This window comes from Scleropages formosus, chromosome 16, assembly GCF_900964775.1.
Source record: "Scleropages formosus chromosome 16, fSclFor1.1, whole genome shotgun sequence".
Lineage (NCBI taxonomy): Eukaryota > Metazoa > Chordata > Actinopteri > Osteoglossiformes > Osteoglossidae > Scleropages > Scleropages formosus.
Window position 1 is genome coordinate 6,032,293 of NC_041821.1, and position 25,150 is coordinate 6,057,442.

The following is a 25,150-nucleotide window of genomic DNA, read 5'->3' on the forward strand; positions in this document are numbered from 1 at the left end:
CATGACAATTACTGTAATATTTTTAAGGTTTTGATGTAATATACATGGTCATTGGAGTGACTTGTACTTTATTACTGTTTTGTTCACTTATTTTCATTTACTTATTTGTATACTTCCCCCTGGCTAGGTTTGGTTGTTCTGTGTTAATGTTCTTCTATTGTGAGTTCTTGAATTGTTCGTTTAGTAAAAAAAAAAAATTAATAAAAAGCATTACAACAGTTTTGAACTGTTCCACATGACAACAAGACAATTTATTCTGCACGTGGAATTACGAGCATTGACAAATACTGAAGTTTCACTTTCACTTTGTTTAGTTTCTTGCACCGCCCCACCGGTACGTTTAATGGTCCGAATGGAATGCGATTGATCGGTGTCGCGCGGCTTTCTTCCACTGAGGCGCGCGCGCGCATCGCTCTGCATCAGTCAGTCACGGTGGCGATGTACAGCTGGGGTGAGGGCGCGCGCGGGCAGCTCGCGCAGCACCTGCAGGGCGACGACGGAGGTGCGCTGCTGCTGGAACCCCGAGCAGCGGCTCTCAGTCTCGGCCCCGCGCAGGTGCTCCAGCAGGTGGCCTGCGGGCAAGAGCACACCGTGGTCCTGGACGCGGACGGGAAAGTGTGGACGTGCGGATGGAATTCGGCGGGACAGCTGGGAAGAAGGAAGGACAAGGACAGGACAGCACCCGGTAATATAATAATGATGACCTAATTAAATAGTCAGAGAATATTTATTGGCTTCGGAGGAAAAAGCGTCTAGTGAATATAAATACATGCAAAGATAACGAATCATGCAGTTAATTTTTTGCACCGTTGGCGTTACGCAGTTGGTTATAGCGCTGCGGGTGTAAATTAGGGATTAAATATTGTCTCATTGGGGTCACAGTTATATTTTTCTGTTTTTCTGTTATTTTTTTATTTTTATTTTTTTAACAAAAGTGTTTGCCGTCATCGTGTAGTCCTGTTACATAGCGAAGCATCTCAGCTGTACTTTTGTTTCGGTTTCGTTTCCTGCCTCAAATCAAGAACAACGAAAGTCAGCCGAGGTGGTTCATCCGCTCAGCTGCTGTGTCTCGCTGGAATTTATTTACTTACTCGCTTTTTCAGTTTCTATTAAAGTTATACAAGAACATTGCCCGTCAACAGAAGAAAATTACCTGTAATATATACAGTAGTATATGTACATAGTAGAAGAACATCAACTGTCATATCGTGTATAATAAAAAAGAACATTACATTACATTACATTTATTTAGATCCAGAATGGACCAAGGCATTTGGAATATGCGTAAGATGTCAGTGTGACTTCACTCCAATTAAAAATGTAAATAATAATGATTAAAAAAACTCTATAAGAGATGTTTACCCTGTGCCATTAACTGTCATATATAGTATATAGTATATACAGTATGTAGAAGAATGTTACCTGTCATATGTAGTATTATTGCTGCAGTACTCTACAAAGAACACATATTAATATATATTCTTATAATATCCATCGGACATAGTGATGTATCTTAACATTTTTCTATTCTGTCACACTTTTGCTCTAAGGTGAAAATCTTCTTGAGCTCTTACTATGTTGTCAAACAGTAGGCTTTATGCTTTCATACTGAAACTAAAAACAAAACCAGAATTTCACTACTGGTATGGTGTTACCAGATTTAGTCAAATGACTTGTGATTTAACGTTATCAGTGCATGAATGTGTTACTTAGTTGTTATCCGTTTATACTGTATGTCAGCACGTCATATATATACAGAACAATGTGTGAAGTATGAAATTACTGTTAAAACTGCTTCCTCCAGCTGTGGTGAAGGGCCTGGGTGGTGTTGTGGGCGTGGCCTGTGGGCAGGAACATTGCCTGGCTCTCTGTGAGTCAGGACAGGTGTTCGCCTGGGGGCGGAGCAGCGAAGGACAGCTGGGAATTGGAAACACTGAGAACCACATCACCAAGCCAAGGTATCTAACCGTACACACACACACACACACACACAGACACACACACACACACACACACACACACACACACACACACACACACACACAGACTTCGTTTACAAAAAGGTGGATTCTCATGATTTGGCAGTTTTAGAAGTGATCCAGATCCAGAATGGACCAGGGCTATTGGAATACACATAAGATGTCAGTGTGACTTTACTCCAATTAAAAATGTGAATAATAATGATTAATAATCTCAGCAAGAGATGTTTACTCTGTGTCAAATATTCAGGACACAGAATATGTGAAATGTCAACAAAATGTTGTATTTCAATCAGTAATTAAAGATATTATTTGGAAGCAGAGGAAGTAATTCAGTGTATTTTAGTCTTTAGAAGACAAACGGAGCACTGGTTTTTAGATGTGTACCTTCCGTTAACTAGATAAATGAGAAATAAAGAAAAAGAATTAACTGCAACAGGGTCATTTTGTCATGTAATCTGTGTTCCTCTGGGTATGTTTTGTCCTCTTAAAATGAAAATGATTATAAGAAATTATAAATATAAATATAAGTTTAACAAAAATCAACATATCAAGTAAATGACAGTCCAACCAGCTCGTTTGATACACAATGTAATATATAATGTTTTTTTTTTATTTAGTGTTTTTCTTTTGTTCACAGGTAGGTTGTGAGAACTGGGAATTACTCTAAAAATGTCTGGCCCTCCCTATATTTTATATTACATAATCTGGCCCTCAGACAAAATAGCCAGAGAACCCTGATCTAGAAAATCGGTAGCATTATGAAACTGATGTCCATGCTATGTTTTTCAGAGAGGTTTCCACACCCCGTCTGCAATGTATGCCAATACCAATAGTTCAAGTTGCATGTGGAAATCAGCACTCCTTGGCCCTCACTGTAGGTAAGGCTTCAGTATCGTCTTTTATCGCATGTAAACTCTTCATGTGTTATCAAGTTCATTCTTGTTTAGTCCGCTTTGTACATCACTTTGGAGAACGGCATCTGCAAAACGAGTAAATGTAAATGTACATTATCAGACGGATCACACATAGGCAAACCACCTGTTAATCTCTTTGGATCCCGCAGGGGGTGATGTGTACTCCTGGGGTGTGAATAGATTTGGACAGCTAGGCCACCCCAAGGAGGTCTCCACTCTGGCCATTCCCTCTCGGATCCAGTCTCTCACCGGAGTGCCGGTGACGCAGATTTGTGCAGGAGGGGAGCACAGCCTGGTCCTCGGCCTCTCTGGGCTGGTCTACTGCTGCGGAGCCAACGGTTCCGGACAGTTGGGCCTCAACAGAGTGGACGAGAAAGGTGCTCTTCTTGGAGACTTTGCGGTGTCCTGCTAACAGAGCACATCAAAATTTCACTTTCCGTCTTAATCTTGGATTAAATCCACCATAAGATCATAAAGAACACAGCTGAGACAGCTGCTTCCATAGCTGCTTCTGAGTTCCGTCTTAAGAAAGAAGCTGGTCGTCTTGTCATTGACAGGCAGGTTCAACGTGTGTGTGGTGCCCGCTCTGAGAGAGCTCAGCATTTCCTCCATAAGCTGTGGAGAGGCCCACACTGCGGTTCTCACTCAGGTAAGGGGCTACTGCTGGAGTAGAGGACTGTTGGCTTTCACATGAGCATCAGAGTTGATCTCCTCGCTTTGCTGTGGTCTGCAGGACGGCAGTGTGTTCACCTTTGGGGAGGGAAGCTACGGGCAGCTTGGACACAACTCCACTGCGAATGAACTGAGGCCCAGGAGGGTGGAAAGTTTAGAAGGGCAAGCAGCACAGATTGCATGTGGCAGGTAGTCAGAGCACCCAGACCACCTCCCACACCTCTTCAGATCACAGCAAGTCCCTGTAATGTTCAATAACATGGTACCTGTAAATGATTCTTGTTTGCCCCAACCTGTTCCACAGCCACCACACGCTGGTCCTCATGTCCTCTGGACTCCTCCTGGCCTTTGGCAGTGGGCTGAAGGGACAGCTGGGTAACGGTGACACGGACGGGCGTCTGGTGCCATCCCCGGTGCGGGCCACATGGAGACATGAAGGTGCAGCTGGACACTCTGGTACAGGACCCAGTTTACAGAAGGTTCTGCCTGACCCCTCATCAGATGGTGCACAACATACATGAAATATGAATTCATGAAGCTGGCATTCATATGAACCTTGTTGAAGTTTACCCATAGCTTCACATATGCGCATCGATGTGTGAGGATTTACCATTTTGAACAACGAGTAGGTCACCAAAACGCTTCAGCCAGTGCCACGGGTGTTCCCTGATTCACTTTCCATTGTGTACGACTGCAGTTTGTGGTGATAATACAGAAATATACAAATTTTTACCTTCAGCTGCTGAAGATCTCACAAGTTACATGATATTGGATGATAAAAAAAAATTGCTTTTTTATTTACCTAGGAATGAAAATATCATCAGGGTGGAATACAAATTTCATTTACTCCGTACCAGCTGAGGTAATGTTTTACATTTGCTTCAAAGTTGCATGAATTTGCTAGTGTTACCTACATCACAATATGTTAGAAATTTATCAGTGAAAATGTAGCATTAAGTGATGCAGTAGGCTATTTCTACTGTGTATTTCTAATTTTTGTACAGTATGTCTGTTATGCTAAAAGTTTGTTGAATGCAGATTGTTTCTATACATCACTAATCTGTCATGTTAAACTACATGAAAATGCTTTGTTTTCTAGACTGTTAGAGAAAAGGCAAAAATATGCAAAATTGATAAAGAAAAACTACAAACATGGATTACGCTGGATCCTAATAATGAAGATATTGAAGAAATTAAGAGGTTCGGTTTAATTAACATTGCATTTCGCTTTCACATGATATTCAAAGTTTTTATTAATATTTGTATTGATTGTAGTGACATCAATTTAATTGTACAACACTGAACTATAACTCATAAAAATGAATAAATCAGATTGCTCAATAGAAGGGATTAGTATTTGGTCAGCTCTGATTTTAAAAAAAAGTTTTGGTAAAATTTCCTTAAATTTTTCATTATCTTTAACATTGTTTTATGACAACCTAAATGATTTTGGTGTCTTGATGTACCCTAGGGAAGTTGCCCTGATCTTTTCATCAAGTTCAAGTCTTGTGGCTAGTTTTATGAGGTGTAGTGCTAGGTAAGCTTATTTCTCTTATTATAAACTTTATATAATAGATTTTTAGTACAAAAGAGAAAAAAGGAATTGCTTTTTTATTTCTTTTCATGTGTCTCCTGTTACCAGTGAATCAACGTCTGATGAAAATCCAGACCCCGTTCGCGTCGACCTGAATGCTGCCAGGCAGATTTTTCAACAGCTTCAAGAGATACCGTGGCTCAACCAGCAGGTTCACCTTACAACATTGTTTCTGCGAGACCTGTAATGTTATATGCCAACATGATCGTAAAAAACTGAAGTTTTTCTAATCACCAAAACACTTTTGTTCTGTGTAGATTTCTGTTCAGTCCCTGGTGAAAAGCGTTTTCTTGGCCTCCCAAACCATGATATCAGTGGACATCTTCCTGGTATTACCTGAGTGCCACTTGTTCCATGAAGACCAGAACATTGTTAAACTTGTCCTACCACTTGCCAGAGCCATTCTTCAACTGCCTGATTCCTCAATGAAACATCTTAGTGAGTAGTAATGGCAACATCAACATAACTGGCTTTTCCAAGTGAAAAATATACAGCCTTCTTTTGGCTTTTTATTTTTTTGGCAATTCGAAGGCTATGTCCATCGCTCCAGCCGGGAGTTTCTACTGTTTTTAAAAATCCATAAAAAAAGTCCAGTTTAGCTGAACATCTGGAAGCAGAGAAGTCAGACAGCCTGAGGAACTGCAATTTCACAAAATCCTAACACTACTAATATTTGCTCTTCGAATTTGCTATGTTTCACAGAGGAACAGTGGTCCTTACTGAAGCTGGACATAGTGATAAAGCACATCCACATGTGGAAACAAGCTCTTTCCTACATTCTGAGGAGTGGATTGCTGAACACATTGAACACGCCGGCAAAAGAAGTACTTGGAGTTTTAAAGCATCTGTACGAAGTAAGTTTCCGCACATCACTTAGCTAATCCGTTGTTACTACTCCACCTCACACACACATTTTCTGAACCGCTTGTCCCATACGGGGTCGCGGGGAACCGGAGCCTACCCGGCAACACAGGACGTAAGGCCGGAGGGGGAGGGGACACACCCAGGATGGGACGCCAGTCCGTCGCAAGGCACCCCAAGTGGGACTTGAACCCCAGACCCATTGGAGAGTAGGATCCGGTCCAACCCACTGCGCCACCGCACCCCCTTACTACTCCGCCTCACTTTGTAAAATAAATTTTCATAAATGAAAGATGTAATTGCCATTAGTTTACATTTACAATTACATTTACATTTATTTATTTAGCAGACGCTTTTCTCCAAAGCGACTTCCAATGAACTCTATGTAGTGTTATGAGCCCACACACCACACACAGGTGACAAAAAAAAATCAACTTCTGTAAGATCATCAATGTTTATATATTAATTCAGCCAGATAAAATGAAACGGAAGAGAAACAAAAAAAGAACTCAATGAAAACAATGCAAGTGAATTCACACTCAGCAAATAAGCAGACATTGTTCGCATAGTCTAAATAGGGGCCGTGACATTAAAGCCATTAAAGGTGAAACTAGAAAACAAAGACTAATGAAATTTGGTCTTTGTAATGTGAATAAATTCCTCATAAGCCAACGTAGGGGTAGTAAATTAAACACCTTCTCAAGTCAAATTCTTGTAGCCCAAATTGGCATGTCTAAGGGTCTGACTGCACTTTCTAGTCCTACTACTGCATGTTTTATAAAGGAATGGAGGTGATGCTCCTTAGTAGCCTTATACAGTGCTATTTAGCCTGCTTTTTGCAAATGCTTTAACCACTACAACTCCTGGGGTTCTCTAGGTGTATGGATTTAAACTGATTTAACATGAGGCATCTTGTTTCCAAAAGAGCTCTGTTTCACAGATAAGGGAAAGAGCTGCAGATGCAGTGCCTGCCGACGCATTCTACATTGAGGATGTTTGTTCTTCTGACTTTCTTTTGGAGGATGCAGGACTTTGGTATGACCTGAAACAAACTGAGGTAAAAGACACAATTGAAACACTAGGTGAAAAATAAAATACAAACATGGGACTACCGTTATCGCTTACAGCGTCGTAACCTTTTCAGGTTTTTTTTGAGTTTTGTGGGAGAAAAAAAGTGCATTTTCATTATGAATATCATTTAAGGAAGGTGGTCAAGAGTTTTATAGCATTGTATTTCATTGTGAAATTGATGTGAAAGAAACAATGAGTTTCACAAAAAATTTGAGCCTGAAAATTTCAGAGAAAAGCAAGAACTGCATGGCTGTATGTGGTGTCCATATAACATCACTTTTACCACGTTTTGTAAAATAAATGAAGAAGCATCACTTTCATGCAAGCTTTATGGTGTATTGTTTTTAATCATCTTTAGGATACAGAGAAAACTCCTGTCATTTTTTGCCGTTTTCCCTTCACACTGGATTTGCAGAGTAAACTACATGTTTTTAACTATGTGATGAACATACCAAAGGTAAACCTTACTTGGTGTTTAATCCCCATTGTTTTTTGTATTGAATCCAGCTCTGTTAATAGCAAGAAACTGTACTAATATTCTCTAAAGTCCCAGTTAAATTGGTTGATTATACAGTTTATAAAGTTCACTATTGTTTTGTGAAGTGAAAGAAGGTCCTCCACATGGGTGATGCTGTGCTTTTTTTAACTGAATCTCCCTACTACTATTAAATTACAGTTGATGTACCGGAGTAACTATCAGGCGCAAATGTTTTGGCTGATGAATGGTGTGGAGCCCTTAACTGATCCAGCGTTCCAACTCTGTGTGAGACGTTCTGAACTGGTGAAGGATACCTTCAGACAACTGAAAAGTGCTGAACCTGAAAATTTTGCAAAGGATCTTGTGGTAAAAAATATTTTCTTTTCCTTGTCTTTTCCATTTTTCTAATTCCAAGTAGAAACATACAGTATATATTATGTGTACGAGTATAATCACACTAAAGACTAATCCTTTGAAGTTATTTTTGCAAGATTAAAAAAAATCTGTATGTATTCTCAGGTTCGCTTTATCGGGGACTTTGAGCAGCCGTTTGTGAACAAAAAAGATTTTTTCCTCCACATCTTTGAGTGCCTGTTTGCGCCCGACTTTGACATGTTCATGCAGAATGATTCGGGAACTTTGCTTTGGTTCCCTGTCAAGGTAACTGCTCTAGCTTTAAGTTCCATAATCTCTGTTGCTTTTCAAAAACATTTATTAGTTTCAGGAGTTGCAGGGTCACGGTAGTTTATTGTACTAATCGAACAACACTAGGAGTTCACTAGAACTGCCATCAGGTGTTGGTTTTTACAGCAATCCAATCCACCACAACTTAGATTGACAGCATATAGCCTAAAATTTTGGACTAAGTCTTTTCTCAATTTTGTTTGTCTACAGCGCAAGATGTCCAGGAAGAAGTACTTCCTCTTTGGGGTCCTATGTGGACTCGCTTTGTACAATAACACCATGGTGTACCTGCCGTTCCCCTTGGCCCTGTTCAAGAAGCTGCTCAACTTAAAGCCCACGCTGGAGGACCTGAAAGAGCTCAGCCCTGTGGTTGGAAAGTGAGTGTGTGGGAGTATGTGGGAGTGTGGCTGTTTGTGAAGTGTGAATATATTCACTCAACACTCCTCATTATATCTTTGTTGTAACTGTGTGCTTCAATTTACACTTTTTATAGAATGATGCTGTATAGTTGTGCTAATGCTTTACAGTTCATGCTACTTTTACTAATCCTCATATGTAAGTATTCATGTACAGGAGATTATATTCACATTAGTACTGTAGCAATGTCCTTTCTAGTGTGGAAGAAAGCAAAATCTGTCTTGTAACTAATTAAGTTAAGCAGCCAATCACGCACCAATTAAGCAACAATTTAACCACCGGTGATAGGAAGTCACAGAGTGGTTCCCTATGCCATCCAAAGAGGACCAGCATTTATGCCAATTAAAACCTCATGTACACTGCATGATCACCAGTTAGATTTCAGATGGAAATCTAACTGGTGATCATGTGGTTAGATTTCCATCCAAAATCTAAAAACAAGTACATGACCCATCTCTTCTTGGGTCAGTCATAAATCCCTTGGAGGAGGAGAAGGACACTAAGGCACTAAAGAAAAGGTGATATTCTGATCCATATCTAGAACAAAGAGATACACAACACAGAGGCAAGGATTCATTCAGCGCCACACAGGGCGTTAACTCGGATGTTCTCTGGCACAGTTTTCAGTGTTTATAGGGCTGCTGTACCTTAATTAAGCAGATGAAGGCTTCAACCCAGAGGAATTTTCCAGGGTTTTCCCACACTAGGAAGGCTGGGCCTTCAGTCATATAGGTTTTGGTATTTGCCCAAGAAACAGTAAACTAAGATTTTATTATGGCCAAAATGCAATAGAATGCTTGCTACATGTGCTGTGTTGCCCTCTGCAGCTGTATTTATATTAAATGATGTCAGCAAATATGTAAAACAGGTCACTGTATAATGGAATACAAACTGAGTGCTTTGCTGCACTACATTTTAAAGATTTTTGTGCAACAAGTCATTATTTATGACAACTCCTATAAGCGTACTGAAAATGAAACTGAAGTTTGCTCATTAAATGAATGTGCTGTATTCATTTTCATTCTGAATGAGAATTCAGTGATGCTGCATAGCTAATGTGCATATGACTGTTTCAAGGAGCTTGCAGTACCTTCTGGACTACAGCGATGATGACGTTGAAAACATGGATATGTGCTACTCTGTAGGTGTCTTGTGTCTGCTGTTGATTCCAGTTGATTCTGGATATGCAAATAAATCAGTGCTGTAATTATTCACCCAGCTTTCTGATCTACTTGGAATTTATGACTTCTGATGGATTTGCATTAAATTTTGTCAATGTAATTTTGTCACTCTAATTTAGAAATGTCATGTATTTACATTTAATTTTTATAAAACAGAACTTCTTTTACTTGTTTCTTTCACCAAGTTGCTGACACTTCATCTGTAAGGCAAAGTGTAAAATGTCTCTCTATTTGTCATATCAGGTTGTTTGGAATGATGTAGAAGTGGAACTTGACCCTGATGAAAAAGGAAAACTTGTCACAAGTAATAACAAGTGAGTGTAATTACAGCCACACTGGTTTGTTTTTAATGATAGCACATGTATAGGTACTTTAAAAACGTTTTTCAACTACCCTAACTTTGTACATACCTGCTGTGTGTGGACAAAGTGCATCAGTGGAATGGACTGTAATTCAAACCGTTTTCCCAAAGGCACGACTTTGTCAATGTCTATGTGGATTACGTTCTGAACAAGTCTGCGGAGAAACTCTTTGAAGAGTTCAGAAAAGGCTTTTTCACTGTGTGTGACATGGTCTCGGTGAAGCTCTTCCAGCCAAAAGAGCTGATGGAAGTCATGATGGGGAACGAGGACTATGACTGGGACAGACTGAGACAGGTGAAACACTAACGTGCCTATCTTTCTCTCAGTATCATGTAAAATTGGGTGTTTTAATGATGTTCTAAGATGTGCAGCTTTCTGTTCATTCTAGAACACAACATATGAAGGGAAATACCACCAAAGACATCCCAACATCATCAGATTCTGGGAGGTGTTTAATGACCTGACAGAAGATCAGAAAAAGGCTTTTCTCTGTAAGTTTAGCAGTTAGTCTGTCAATTATTTACTTACTGTTGACATGAAGAATCCAAAGGTTGTGGAACACAGGTTCAGCATAGCCTCAAGAATACAACAGTAGACCTCAACAGTAGGACAAGTCCTGGGATATGGTTCTAACTGATACCAGCTGTGATAAATGACTGTTTCCACCACTCTGCCTGGTGTGAAAAGTACTTAAAGTCTCTGTGTTTTTAGTGTTTGTGACAGGGAGTGCTCGAGTCCCAGTTCTGGGGATGGACCACATAAAGATGAGGGTGGTATCCCTTCCTACATTCACCAAGCAGCACTATCCAGAGGCCATTACCTGTCATACCATTCTTCATCTGCCCGTTTACCGAAGCAAGGAGCTTTTCAAAGCCAAGCTTACTGAGGCCATCAGCCACAACAGAGGCTTCTGGAAGGATTGAGGACCCACTCTGATAATTGCATGGTGTCAACCCTGTCCTATTGGGGCACTGTTCCCCAATAGAGGCTTTCCGTGTGCCCTGGTTCAGTAGACAGCAAATTAGTGATTTATGGAGCAAACATGCATGTATGCTGTGTAGCATTATTGGAGCACATGATTATTTTTGTGAGTCATTCTTTTGCACATAACAAGAAGTGATCTTAAGATCCCTTGAGCATGGTACTGACCCTGAATTACTTCAGTGAAATCACCCAGCTGTATAAATGGGTAAGTAATTGTGGGCATGTAATAATTCTGACCTTAACATTGTAAGTTGCTTTGGAGAAAAGTGTTAGCTAAATGAATAAATGTAAAATGTAAATGTAAGATAAAATTTAAATAGTGTAATTCTCATAAATAGGTCCCAGGTTTGGAGACCTAAAGATATTAAGGCTTTCATGCCACATGTGTGTGTAAATTTATTTTCTTATTAATATAGTAAATTATTTTGTTTTAATAAATTGTGCAATTTAAAAAAAAAAATTTGCTTTGTGAAGTAAAAACAAGTACTAAATATGTGGTGTTGTATTACAAAAAAGTATTAATAAATATCAAATATACATCAGAAACACATTGTGAAAATAAATATAAAAACAGAAATCATGCCAAATATCATTTTACTGAAGAAAACATACTCACACAACCACTTCAGATATTATATGAAATCTCACACATTAAAACACATGAAATAAAATGTCATTCTGGTAAGAATAACAGCATACTTATGCTTAAAAAAACATTAAAAAATCCACAAACACATCGTCTGAAACCGCTTGTACCATGCGGGGTCGCGGGGAGCCAGGGGGAGGGGACACATCCAGGACAGGATGCCAGTCCATCGCAAGGCACCCCAAGCGGGACTCGAACCCCAGACCCCCCGGAGAGGAGGACCCGGTCCAAACCACCGCGCCCCGTGCCCCCCACGTATAAAATCCCTTTATACAAATTATGAAAAAACTGTCTCACTACTGTCATTGCATTAAAGCACATTAAAATAACATTCAGAAACAGCTCAGTGTTACACAGTTAGGATGTGAAGTGGTGTGAATTCAGGTGCAAAATTTATTTACAAGTGCACTGGTGCTGAGTTTGGAAATGGTGCTGGGGTGACATGGTGACCGATGAGAGAAAGAGGAGCTTAACAGGCAAGGGAATACAGTGATCTGGCGAAGACGAGACCGGAGATCAAGGCTGGTAAGGAAACATGGTGACCTTGATCAAGACAGGATGGGAGAAGAAGACTTATTAGAGAATTCATGGGAATATCGTGGGAACAGGACTTTGGAAAGATAAACCTACAAGAACAAGGAATAACTAGGCAAAACTCATTGCAAGCATCAGCCTAGTTATCCAAAATGTTTTATGTACAGATACCACAGGCCCTGAATTCTCAGGGAGTAAAAGGGGGTACAAGGTCACGAAGGTGCAATTCATATATTTATAGGTCAAGAGCAAAATGTCCTATTTCTGCCAAATTTTACATTTCATATGGTTCAAAATGTGGCTGTATTGAGTGAGAATTACAACGTCAGGGAATTTACCATCAATCATGCACAATGTCTGCTGAGACACCGAGAAACACGTTAGGATAGTTTAGTTAACTTTTCACAAATTAAAAGAAAAAACTTTTATGACAATATGATGAAGTGATGCTCTCCTAACTCGTCCGGAGAATTTAAAGCTGCTAGTCTGACTTATATGCTTTTCGCATCCGGCATCACAACAAGAACTAAACCGTTTTGGTAGCTTAAAAACATTAAGGAGGACGTTAAAGAAAACATTACTGAAAATCTTCATTTAAAACCGGCGCATGACTGTTGCCACTCCATTGGACGCGACTGCAGGTATAATTAATATTGGCTCGCTGCCACCGCCTTCCAGCGATAAAAGCTCGCGCGCGCGCATCGCTCTGCATCAGTCAGTCACGGTGGCGATGTACAGCTGGGGTGAGGGCGCGCGCGGGCAGCTCGCGCAGCACCTGCAGGGCGACGACGGAGGTGCGCTGCTGCTGGAACCCCGAGCAGCGGCTCTCAGTCTCGGCCCCGCGCAGGTGCTCCAGCAGGTGGCCTGCGGGCAAGAGCACACCGTGGTCCTGGACGCGGACGGGAAAGTGTGGACGTGCGGACGGAATTCGGCGGGACAGCTGGGAAGAAGGAAGGACAAGGACAGGACAGCACCCGGTAATGTAATAATGATGATGGCTTAAACTACTAGTAATAGTGTAATAATAATAAATAATAATATTATCACTAATAATATTAGTGATAATATTATTATTTATTATTATTATTATTATTATTATTATGGGCGGCACGGTGGCACAGCAAATATCGCTGCTTCCTCATAGCGCCTGAGTGGTGCGAAAGGTCGTAGGTTCGATCCCCACTCAGTCTGCGTGGCGTTTGCATGTTTTCCCTGTGTCTGCGTGGGTTTCCTCCGGGTGCTCTGGTTTCCTCCCACAGTCCAAAGACATGCTGTCCAGGTTCCCCCATAGCCTGTGAGTGACAGAGAGAGAGAGAGAGAGAGAGAGTGTGTTTCGTTATGTATGAGTGACCCAGTGTAAGTAGTGTCTAGCAGTGTAAGTCACCGCGGTGAATAGGGTGTGTGGGCTCATAACACTACATAAAAAGTTCATTGGAAGTCCCTTTGAGAAAAACGTCTGATAAATAAATAAATGTACAATATAATAATAAAACATCTGTATTATTGATTTCTGCAATTATGCAGCTGGTTATCAAACAGCCCTGCGGGTACAAATTAACCATTCAGTCAATTCTCTCACATTCGTTACGTATGTTTTACTTTTGTTTCTTCCGAAGACTTTGCGTCATCTTGTAGTTCTACATTCAGCGGAGCGTCTCAGCTCTTCTTTCGGTTTCGTTTACTGTCAACATTCTAGAAGAGCGAAAGTGAAGCCGCTTCCTTCTCTCAGAAACAGTACAGAAACCCCAGGGAGGAGACACAGCGGATCTGCTCACCTGTGTCTCCCTGGGGTTTCTGTAGTTACCCACAGAGTTTGTATTACAGTCACAGAAGAACATTACGCACGTTTTTATAATACTTTGTTTGTTGTTAAACTATATAGCACTTATTACAGCAAAATAATTCATAAAATATATCCTATGAATTTTAACATACGTTGTCCATTCTGTTCTAGTTTGACTTACATGCGGGCAACTTTCTGAACTCTTACACCTTTTTAGGCATTCAAATAAAAACTATCAACACAATCACAATATCAATATTTCTGTGCTATTATCAGACTTAGTCATAGCGTTATTTATGTCTTAATATCAGATGTGCGAGAGTGTGTTACAGTAGGGGGCGTGATGGCGCAGTGGGTTCGACTGGGTCCTGCTCTCTGCTGGGTCTGGGGTTCGAGTCCTGCTTGGGGTGCCTTGTGATGGACTGGCATCCTGTCCTGGGTGTGTCCCCTCCCCCCTCCAGCCTTACGCCCTGTGTTGCTGGGTTAGGCTCCAGCTCCCCGCGACCCTGTATGGGACAAGCGGTTCAGACAATGTGTGTGTGTGTGTGTGTGTGTGTGTGTGTGTGTTACATCAATAGAACTGTTTGTTTATTCTGTTACGTATCACATATGTATATTCAGAAAGATATTATGAATATTGCCCTGTTATATACCCTGCCTCACACTTCATAATCACTGTAACCGTGTGCTGACCAAGTGATTATTAATAATGGATGGATGGGTGTTATGAGTATGAATTATGAAATAATAATGTGTTCACTGGACATTCTTCCAGGGGCTGTGAAGGGCCTGAGTGCCATTGTGGGCGTGGCCTGTGGGCAGGACCATTGCCTGGCTCTCTGTGAGTCAGGAAGAGTATTTGCCTGGGGGCGGGGCAGCGAGGGGCAGCTGGGAATTAGAAACTTTGAAAACCACATCATCAAGCCAAGGTAACAAGCCAATCACACAGACACACACACATACACACACATACACACACACACACACACACACACACACACAGATTCACAAAAAAGTGCATTCTCATGATTTGGAAGCTTCAGAAATGATCCAGTATCCACAATGGACCATGGCTATTGGATTACACATGATGTCAGTGTGACTTTGTTACAAGTAAAGATGTAAATAATACTAAAAAATATATTTTTTAATAAGAGATGTTTACCCTGTGACAAATATTCAAAACACACAATATCTAAAATACAAACAAAATCTTGTCTTTCAGACAGAATAAAAGATATGATTTGGAAACAGAGTAAGGAATTCAGTCTGTATAGACTGTACAGTGCAGTAAGATGTATTATCTAGAACAGGGCTCTTCAGTTTGTGGCCCTTGGGTCAAGTCTGGCTCATAATGCATTTATCTTGATAAAAACGCTGTTCCTGAGCAAAAAAAGCATCCAGTTCAAATTTCTGAAACAGGAGCAGGCTTTCTCTCAACCAGACAGAAAATAGCCAAAGAACCCTGATCTAGAAAATCGGTAGCATTATGAAACTGATGTCCATGCTATGTTTTTCAGAGAGGTTTCCACACCCCGTCTGCAATGTATGCCAATACCAATAGTTCAAGTTGCATGTGGAAATCAGCACTCCTTGGCCCTCACTGTAGGTAAGGCTTCAGTATCGTCTTTTATCGCATGTAAACTCTTCATGTGTTATCAAGTTCATTCTTGTTTAGTCCGCTTTGTACATCACTTTGGAGAACGGCATCTGCAAAACGAGTAAATGTAAATGTACATTATCAGACGGATCACACATAGGCAAACCACCTGTTAATCTCTTTGGATCCCGCAGGGGGTGATGTGTACTCCTGGGGTGTGAATAGATTTGGACAGCTAGGCCACCCCAAGGAGGTCTCCACTCTGGCCATTCCCTCTCGGATCCAGTCTCTCACCGGAGTGCCGGTGACGCAGATTTGTGCAGGAGGGGAGCACAGCCTGGTCCTCGGCCTCTCTGGGCTGGTCTACTGCTGCGGAGCCAACGGTTCCGGACAGTTGGGCCTCAACAGAGTGGACGAGAAAGGTGCTCTTCTTGGAGACTTTGCGGTGTCCTGCTAACAGAGCACATCAAAATTTCACTTTCCGTCTTAATCTTGGATTAAATCCACCATAAGATCATAAAGAACACAGCTGAGACAGCTGCTTCCATAGCTGCTTCTGAGTTCCGTCTTAAGAAAGAAGCTGGTCGTCTTGTCATTGACAGGCAGGTTCAACGTGTGTGTGGTGCCCGCTCTGAGAGAGCTCAGCATTTCCTCCATAAGCTGTGGAGAGGCCCACACTGCGGTTCTCACTCAGGTAAGGGGCTACTGCTGGAGTAGAGGACTGTTGGCTTTCACATGAGCATCAGAGTTGATCTCCTCGCTTTGCTGTGGTCTGCAGGACGGCAGTGTGTTCACCTTTGGGGAGGGAAGCTACGGGCAGCTTGGACACAACTCCACTGCGAATGAACTGAGGCCCAGGAGGGTGGAAAGTTTAGAAGGGCAAGCAGCACAGATTGCATGTGGCAGGTAGTCAGAGCACCCAGACCACCTCCCACACCTCTTCAGATCACAGCAAGTCCCTGTAATGTTCAATAACATGGTACCTGTAAATGATTCTTGTTTGCCCCAACCTGTTCCACAGCCACCACACGCTGGTCCTCATGTCCTCTGGACTCCTCCTGGCCTTTGGCAGTGGGCTGAAGGGACAGCTGGGTAACGGTGACACGGACGGGCGTCTGGTGCCATCCCCGGTGCGGGCCACATGGAGACATGAAGGTGCAGCTGGACACTCTGGTACAGGATCCAGTTTCCACCCCCCGCCCACCCCCCACCCAAGGAAATCCTAAGGAAATAAAATGTTATTTTATTTTAGAAGAAAGACATTTATTTTTGTCATCATTTGGGGAAGACTAAGCACTAAGGTGACAAGAGGCCCTGACACCAACTTTCACAGCTTCTTTCTCTTAGTATTTACACATACAGTACCTTAGTATTTCCTCTCTTAATAGCTGCACAAAAAATGTAATATTCTTTTAATGTTATTGTACCACATTATTTCTTTTAAAAAAAAATATCTCTATGTGATACATTTTGATCTGTGTCTTCTCGTTTCTGTAGATATGAAAATATCCGCTGGATGGAACACAAGCATCATTCACTGTGTGCCACCCATGGTAATAATTTAATTTCTGCCATTGCAACGTCTCCTCAAGTCCTCAAAATAATAATACATATTTTTGAACTCTTGCTACTGTTAATACATTTTTGAAATGACATAATATTGTTACCTTTTGCCACACTGTACATGAATTTATACTATGTGTGGGATTGATGCCTGTCTTTATAGAATGGGGAAAAGAAAGAAAAATGTTATAAAATCAGTGACAAGAAGCTGCAGAAGTGGATGACACTCAAGTCCGGCAGTAAAGAGCTTGAGGAAGCTAAAAGGTGTTGTCTTTAAAAAATTTTTTAAAAATGTACCAGTTTCAGTGTTGGTTTCTGCACACAACTTTGGTTTGCATGGTTTGACTGAAGACCACTGTCCCAAGGTAACTTGACTTTTTATTCCTTGCATCACACATAAAATTATTTCACCAGCTTTTGAACTCCTTGTATGAATAACAATTTAACTGCTTTTCTCGTTCTCTTAGGGAAATTTCTCTTATCTTGTCTTCGAGCTCAAGTCTTGTTGCCAATTTTCTGAGAAAGAAGTCAGTATCTTTGTGTGTGTGATGCTGCGAATTTATATTTGACTCAAAGCAGATTCCCTGCATGTGTCTGATTTCTGTTCTTCTGTTTTTCTGACCAGAGACCCAACTTCAGGTGACACTCCAGGCACCGCTTTCGTTGACCTACAGGCTGCCAGACGGTCTTTCGAACAGATGCAGGCCATACCCTGGATCAGCCCTCTGGTACTAGCCAAATTTCTTATCGACAATTCATTTAAAAAATTAATTATTATAATATATTTGAGCTCAAAATAAAGATTCTATTACTGTTACAGCTATAGTTCTGTATAATATACAAAAGGTACTGTTTGTGTATCTCAAAAAGTTTGTGTATCTCAAGAAACATGCGACTATGTCTCTCTTTCTCCTAATCTAATGCAAAAATTGTATTCTATAAGATGCACGTCGCTTTGGAGAAAAGCAGCTGCTAAATTAATAGATGTAAATGTAGGTACTAATCTAATTAATAGGCCATTGGATACTGTAATGGATAAGGGCATGTTCTCACTATAATATAAATTATTGTATATATGAGAAAATTGTTTTAATTAGCTTTGTACACAAATGTAACGCTATAAGTGATCTTGAAGAAATATGTCAGCTAAATGACTAAAACAGTATTAATATTTCCATATAGATGAATGCTGTTGGAGAATTGGTGACAGACGTTTTGTCAGCCTCTCTATATATGAGATCAGTGGACATCTTCTTGGTCTTACCTGAGTTGCCCCTTCTCCATGAGGACCAGAGCATCATTAATATTGTTCTGAACCTGGCCAAAGCCATTATTCAACTGCCTGATTCCTCCCAGAAACAACTGAGTAAGTGCACGTTGCAAAATTTACCCGAGTCCAGCACCGATGCTTGTACAAGCAGTCCCTGGGTTACGAACGTCCGACTTACGAACAACCCGTAGTTATGAACCACCCCCAGTAAAGCCTACTATACTGAATTTTAGTTACATAGAATGATTCATAATAACAAATGAGCGCTATTTTGCGATGCACATCACAACACTGCGCGTCTACAGCTGTTTGTCGGCTCATGGGCATCTGAGCCAACAAAGACTTCCTCCTTTTCAGTCGGACCACGCTGCCGTTAACAGTGACTCCTGCGTTACTGTATTTGGCTTTCATTTTTCTGTTTTAACCCTTCTAACCATGGCACCAAAGTGTAAATGTGATGCAAGTGATGGTGATGCATCAACAAAAGGGAAACAATCACGATTGAAACTAAGGTGGAAATAATAAAGCAATCGTAAAAAGATGAAATGCCAACGAACATTGGAAAAGAAAAAACTGAAGTCTCTTACACACTTTCTTTCTTTCTTGCTCTCTCTATTATAAAAACTGTAGTTGTCATGACCACACCCACACCTGGATCCGATTAAGCACCTGGCTTTAATCAGAGCACTTGGCTGTAAAAGACACTTCTCAACCTTTTCCCTGTTGCGGAATCTCACTCGAGACAACCGTCCCCTCTGCATTCTCAAACCCAACTTGCTTTGCTCTTCCATATCCGGTCTCTTATAGTTCCCCAGTCCTGTTCCATGTCTGTTTGGTAACAACTGCCCGCCTTATCCCTCGACCAAGATTTCAGATCCTCGCTTCTGTTAGTTCACCGATCGACCGACCATTCGCCCGTCCCCGACCACCAGATCACGTCTAGTCCTTTGATTCTGAATAAACAATCCTGCACTTGGGTCCAGCCTCCCCCGTGTCCTCTGCTCATCATGACAGTAGTAACATTTATTATCATCTCTTTCTGTCTCTGTTATAAATACTGTAGTTACACTTATTATTCGTTATCATTACATTATGTTATTATTAGTGTTATATTAAAGATGTTTTAGTGTATCTGGAAGCATTTTTTTAATGTTTTTTATGAATAGAAAGGTACACAATATACTATATACTAAGACAAACATTTGACAAACTGACGTTAGACATGAGCCTTACTTAACTGTCCCGACTTTCCTAAAAATCCGACTTACAGACTTAGGAACAGAACTCGTTCATAATCTGGGGACTGCCTGTATAGGCGACTCGATTTAGAAGTTTACTCGCTGGATCTCAGACTGTACCATATTCCACAGAACAGCTGTGGTCGTTGCTGGAGCCGGAGGTAGTGAAGAAACACATCCGCATGTGGAAGTGTGCTGTGTCCTTCATTCTGTGTTGTGGTCTTCTGCAACAATTCAACAAGTCGGTTGCAGATGTCCTCCAAATAATGAAGTATCTTTACAAGGTGAGTTTAAACATATCTAAGCCTTGGTTTTAAAAAACCAGAGCTAGCATGAAAATTGTTGCTTCAGCATTAGTCATAATTATTGCTGATGTGGGTATGTTCCACTCTTGGCTATTATATTTTCCATCAAACATCGTGAACTTAAAACTGTGGCTCAGACTGTGTTGAATAAGTTGGTTAAACTGGCAGAACGGAAAATTATCACAGCTTTTAAAATAATCTTTTAAAATTATTTTCAGAACCCTCTGACACAATTTTTGGGTTTCGTAGGCAAGAAAAGCACTAGTTGATGCCAGTGAATTCTACCTGGAGGACCTTAACTTTTTTCCTGGGCTTCTCCTGCAAGATCTGTGTCTTTGGCGCGGGTGGAAGAAACTGGAGGTAAGACAGACATTTTGAAAAGGTGTTGGATTTTAATAAAAACTCATTTTAGACCATTATTTGAAACAGCTGGTTTTGAGTTTTTGAAAAGAAACGTAAATTAAAACTAAAATAAATGCGTTCTGCCAGAGAATTAAATGAAAATTACTTTGTACGACTAAAGTGTGGTTTTTGCATATTAATTTTAGGACAACTCAGCACCTCCAGCCATTTTTTGCCGCTTTCCGTTTGTTCTGAATTTGTCAAGTAAGATCCAGATATTTAATTTTGCTGCAGAGATATCCAAGGTAAGTAATCCAGGAATCTCACTGTATTTAAGAAAAACTGAAATTTTAGAGAAATGTCCGTTAAAAGAGTATAGGCCATGTCCACCGTGATTCAAAATAATAATTACTCTTGATTTGAAATGTTCATTAATGGGCCAGTGAACCATGTAGTGGTTAGATCTGTTGTCTTACAATCTGAAGATCCTAGGTTCAGGTCCCCTCTTTCAGTTTATCAAGGTATTGTACTTACCCTGAATTAATTTAGCAAAATACCCTACTATATGAATGGGTAAATCATTGTAAAATGCTTATTGGACAAAGGTATCACCTGCTTGTGAATTTTATATACTTCCGAGAAGTGAAGATGCTCCTGTAAGTACCGTGCTGACATGACGTGTTCAGCTTCATGAACATTGTTCTCTGGTGTTAGAGAAGACAAACTTTCCATCCATTCAGTGCAGCCTTTGGTACTTTTCCATGTCAGAATGACCACCAGCAGCAGATCATGAACCAAGCCAGGCTTCTGCAGCTTGGCATATATCCCTCAGAGCTGCCCCCGTGTCCAGTGTTTAAGCTGCAGTTGAGGCCACAGGAGCTGCTTGAAGACACCTTCAGAAAACTCAGTATCGCCGACCACGAGAACTTCAAGAAAGACCTCGTGGTAGAGTAAAAACTAAGTTTTCTTTCATTTTTGGAAACTGATTCATGCTGCGCTGTCAATAAGTGATGTGCGGAGTGAGACCTGATGACCTAAAAGGTAAAAAGCTGTCGATGTTTTTCTCAGGTGGTTTTTACTGACAGCTTGGAGTCGTCATTCCTGGACAGGATGGACTTTTTCCTTCTCATCTTCCAGCAGCTGATTGTACCTGGATCTGGGGTGTTCACACAGAACGAAGCAGGAACAGTGGTCTGGTTTCCTGTTCGGGTACGATGTCGATGTCTTGCAACACCATCTTTCGGTCAAGTGCACGTACATCAAAGCCATAATCACATATCATCAGTTCATCTGCATCTTCACAATATCTTTTTCCTTCAATAAAGTAGGTGAGGAATCTCACTAAACCACAAATACTCTTGACATATTCCTTATCTGAGCTTTATTAAATAGGAAATCGAGCAGGTGTCCCTCACATTTTATATTAATTTTGAAAGCTTTGTGTTAATTTGTAACAAAACCTGCATATGTTCAATGCCATTAGGTACTGATATAAAAGATTACAGCAGTTCTCTAATAAGTCATTCAATATTAAATATAAAACCTGATTGTCCACTACACCCCATCAAGAATTTTGTGTTTCTCCACCTATTTCCACTCGGTGGTACCACTCCCAAGGGCTGAAAAACTGAAAATCTTGTGGTTTTGGTCCTGATGTTGTGGAATGAGCTCCCTCTCTCCCTCATAACTGCTGGGTCTTGTTCAAAACTCGAAACGGGCGTCAGAACAGATCTCTTTTTGGGCCACTTTTTTCCTCATCTCCTGATCTCCTAACAACTAAATACATTTGCATCACATCTGTTACCATCACCTCTGTATTTTAATCAGACTTACAGTTCTGTAGGAAATTACTCAGATACAATAATGTGTACCAGCAAAGACAGCGTGATATCAGACAGATTGATTTCGATAAATGTCTGTCTATGTTTAAACCTCCTTTGTTCTGAAAGAAACTTTTTTCAGCCCTGAATTATATTTAATTTTGGAGAAAAGTGTCTGCTAAATGGATAAATGTGAATGTAAAGCACTTCAAAGTACACAAACTCCAATTCAGTCTAGTTGAACTGCGATTCACGGTTTTGATTCCATGCATTTTAATGTCAATAGCCCACAGAGCCAAATAAACGGTACTTCCTGATTGGGGTTCTGTGCGGACTCGCTGTGTACAACAACAACATGGTGTACCTGCCGTTCCCCCTGGCCCTGTTCAAGAAGCTTCTCAATGTGAAACCCACACTTGAGGACCTCAAAGAACTCAGTCCTGTGGTGGCAGAGTGAGTATATGCTTGAATGGGGACCTTTTGACTGATATTTCTCAAAGCTGTAGGCAGTGTCTCCTATGGATGTTTAAAATTTTATTTGTGCATATGGCATTTATTCATAGGGGATCACGTGTTAAAGAGCTAAAATAATTGTTTGCTTTTTTTAGGTCTTTGAACAAAATATTGGCAATCGACAGTGATATGGAAATGGAAGACATGGGCCTGACATTTTGTGTATGTAAACTATGTAAAATTCCTGACAAAATAATATTATGTTCATTGTGTATCTTTTGTATTTACTCTGATTTCCATTTTAATTTGGTTGTAGTTCATTATAAAGTGATAGTTTATGTTTTTGTTGGAGCACTCAAGAACTCCTTAGACATTTATATTTTTCAATGTCAGGTGAGCTGGGATGATGTAACTGTGGAATTAGATCCCAAGGAAAAGGGAAAACCTGTCACCATAAAAAATAAGTGAGTTACTGCTTCTTCTTGTTTTTATTATTTTGTTTTACTAATTGTAGCTATAACAGATATACATGGCTACTACTAGTCCCCGGGAATTATAATACAATGTATTTGGATGATTGTTTCAGTCGTTGTAGAATACACACACACACACATACACACACACACACACACACACACACACACACACTGCTTGTCCCAAGCACGGTTGCACAAACCGGAGCCTAACCCGGCAACATAGGGTGCAAGGCTGGAGGGGAAGGGGACACACCCAGGACGGGACGCCAGTCCGTCACAAGGCACCCCAAGTAGGACTCGAACCCCAGACCTGCCAAACAGCTTGACCCAGCCAAGCCCGGTGCACCACCACGCCCCCTCTCTTTGTGGAATAGATTGCTTAAATTTGAAAATGTCTTCTTTCAGACAGGACTTTGTCAATGCATATGTGGATTACATTCTGAACACATCTGTGGAGGCAACCTTTGAAGAATTCAGGAGAGGCTTTTTCACGGTGTGTGACATGGACGTGGTGGAACTCTTCCAGCCACAAGAGCTGATGGAGCTGATGGTGGGGAATGAAAACTATGAGTGGGACAAGTTCAGACAGGTGACATAAACCATTATATTTCATCGTCATCTCAAGCATGGACAGATGATAAGGTTCATGGTCTTTTTTAAAACCTTTGATTTTGTCAATTCAATCTAGAACACAATATATGAAGACGAGTACCATGCAGGCCATCCTAACATCATCAGATTCTGGGACGTGTTTGAGGAGATGACTCAAGATCAGAAAAAGTCCTTCTTCTGTAAGTGTCTCAAAGATCCATTCCTGTAAATCCAGCTTGTCAAGGATTAATTTTACACCTCAGTCTTTGTGCTGCCATTTGAAGCATTAATGTTTTCCTGTCCTCAGGGTTTGTGACAGGTGACAGACGGGTTCCCATTCTGGGGATGGACCAGATAAAGATGAAGGTGAAGGTAAAGCTCCAGTCCACCGACGATCACTACCCAGGGGCACTGATCTGCCACCACCTCCTGTGGCTGCCCATCTATGAGACCAAGGAGGGGCTCAAGACAAAGCTCATTGAGGCCATCAACCACAAGAAGGACTACTGGAAGGACATGGCTGCAGCCACCAGCCCGAACCCTTGAGAAACTTAAATTCACACCACCATTTCTCAGCGGCTTAGGTGCACAAGCTCCTTATTTTAGACAAAATGGTGTGGTGGATATATAAAATCTGCTTATGTATTGCTAGGTCATGGCTAAATTTGCAAAAGCATATTTAAAAATGCTGTTTCCATTTATATTTCTGTTGCTACTGTTGTAAGACTAACTAGCAAAATATATGGTCCTTAAATTAATCTTTCTCTTATAGTCTTTATTCATTATTATGGTTCCATGTAAACTATTACTTAATAACAAAATAAACTGAACTCAGTAACCAAATAAATTTGAAGCACTCATGATGTGGAGTACTTTGTTCGTTAATTGTACATATGTTCTACTGGGGTCAACTCCATATGAAAGGCGTTAACATTTTTATCATCATAATGCAGAGTTCTGCTACGACTACGAACGCACCGCCTGTAGAGGTCTGCTTGGGAGGGCCTTGGCCATTTCATGGTAACTTTGAAGACCTTCACAGTAAACTGATATATTTTAGTTGCAGCACAAGAGCATCCATCAGATGCCATTAGATGATCAGGTCTATTGTATGAAAATCTGAAATATGCAAGACTCTATCCGCCACTCTTTCGGCAGACATGTCTCATGTGGACAAAGACACCGTTGTACACCTTCAAGGTACCCATTGTTTAATGAATGACACCTAATTAATTAATAATTCGTTAGAAAAAAGCGAAGTTTAACAAGGTTAAGGGTAACAAAAAACCGGATGTGAGCACGACCCGCTCCGCTAACCGGAACAATGCT

The 25,150-nt window shown here is 40.8% G+C and overlaps 2 protein-coding genes across 2 annotated transcripts; both read left to right on the plus strand.

Moving 5' to 3' along the window:
* Window positions 1–405: 405 nt before the first annotated feature.
* On the plus strand, window positions 406–11,324 carry LOC108925528 (E3 ISG15--protein ligase Herc6-like). The gene is made up of 23 exons (XM_029259286.1): window positions 406–685; window positions 1,805–1,958; window positions 2,772–2,860; window positions 3,046–3,273; window positions 3,454–3,545; window positions 3,630–3,757; window positions 3,873–4,024; window positions 4,375–4,430; window positions 4,668–4,768; window positions 5,040–5,105; window positions 5,211–5,313; window positions 5,420–5,600; window positions 5,865–6,016; window positions 6,949–7,080; window positions 7,453–7,551; window positions 7,771–7,938; window positions 8,092–8,232; window positions 8,467–8,633; window positions 9,751–9,814; window positions 10,098–10,168; window positions 10,327–10,510; window positions 10,605–10,707; window positions 10,928–11,324. Exons 1-23 carry the CDS (start codon window positions 439–441, stop codon window positions 11,137–11,139), a joined length of 3,090 nt encoding a protein of 1,029 aa, XP_029115119.1. The 5' UTR covers window positions 406–438; the 3' UTR covers window positions 11,140–11,324.
* Window positions 11,325–13,081: 1,757 nt separating this feature from the next.
* LOC108924342 (probable E3 ubiquitin-protein ligase HERC6) lies at window positions 13,082–24,564 on the plus strand. The gene is made up of 23 exons (XM_029258800.1): window positions 13,082–13,357; window positions 14,939–15,092; window positions 15,684–15,772; window positions 15,958–16,185; window positions 16,366–16,457; window positions 16,542–16,669; window positions 16,785–16,936; window positions 17,261–17,316; window positions 17,490–17,590; window positions 17,794–17,853; window positions 17,952–18,054; window positions 18,509–18,692; window positions 19,967–20,118; window positions 20,389–20,499; window positions 20,688–20,786; window positions 21,250–21,426; window positions 21,550–21,690; window positions 22,588–22,754; window positions 22,910–22,976; window positions 23,148–23,218; window positions 23,636–23,819; window positions 23,919–24,021; window positions 24,129–24,564. The coding sequence occupies exons 1-23, from the start codon at window positions 13,111–13,113 to the stop codon at window positions 24,365–24,367; spliced, it is 3,105 nt and encodes a 1,034-aa protein (XP_029114633.1). The 5' UTR covers window positions 13,082–13,110; the 3' UTR covers window positions 24,368–24,564.
* Window positions 24,565–25,150: the final 586 nt, after the last annotated feature.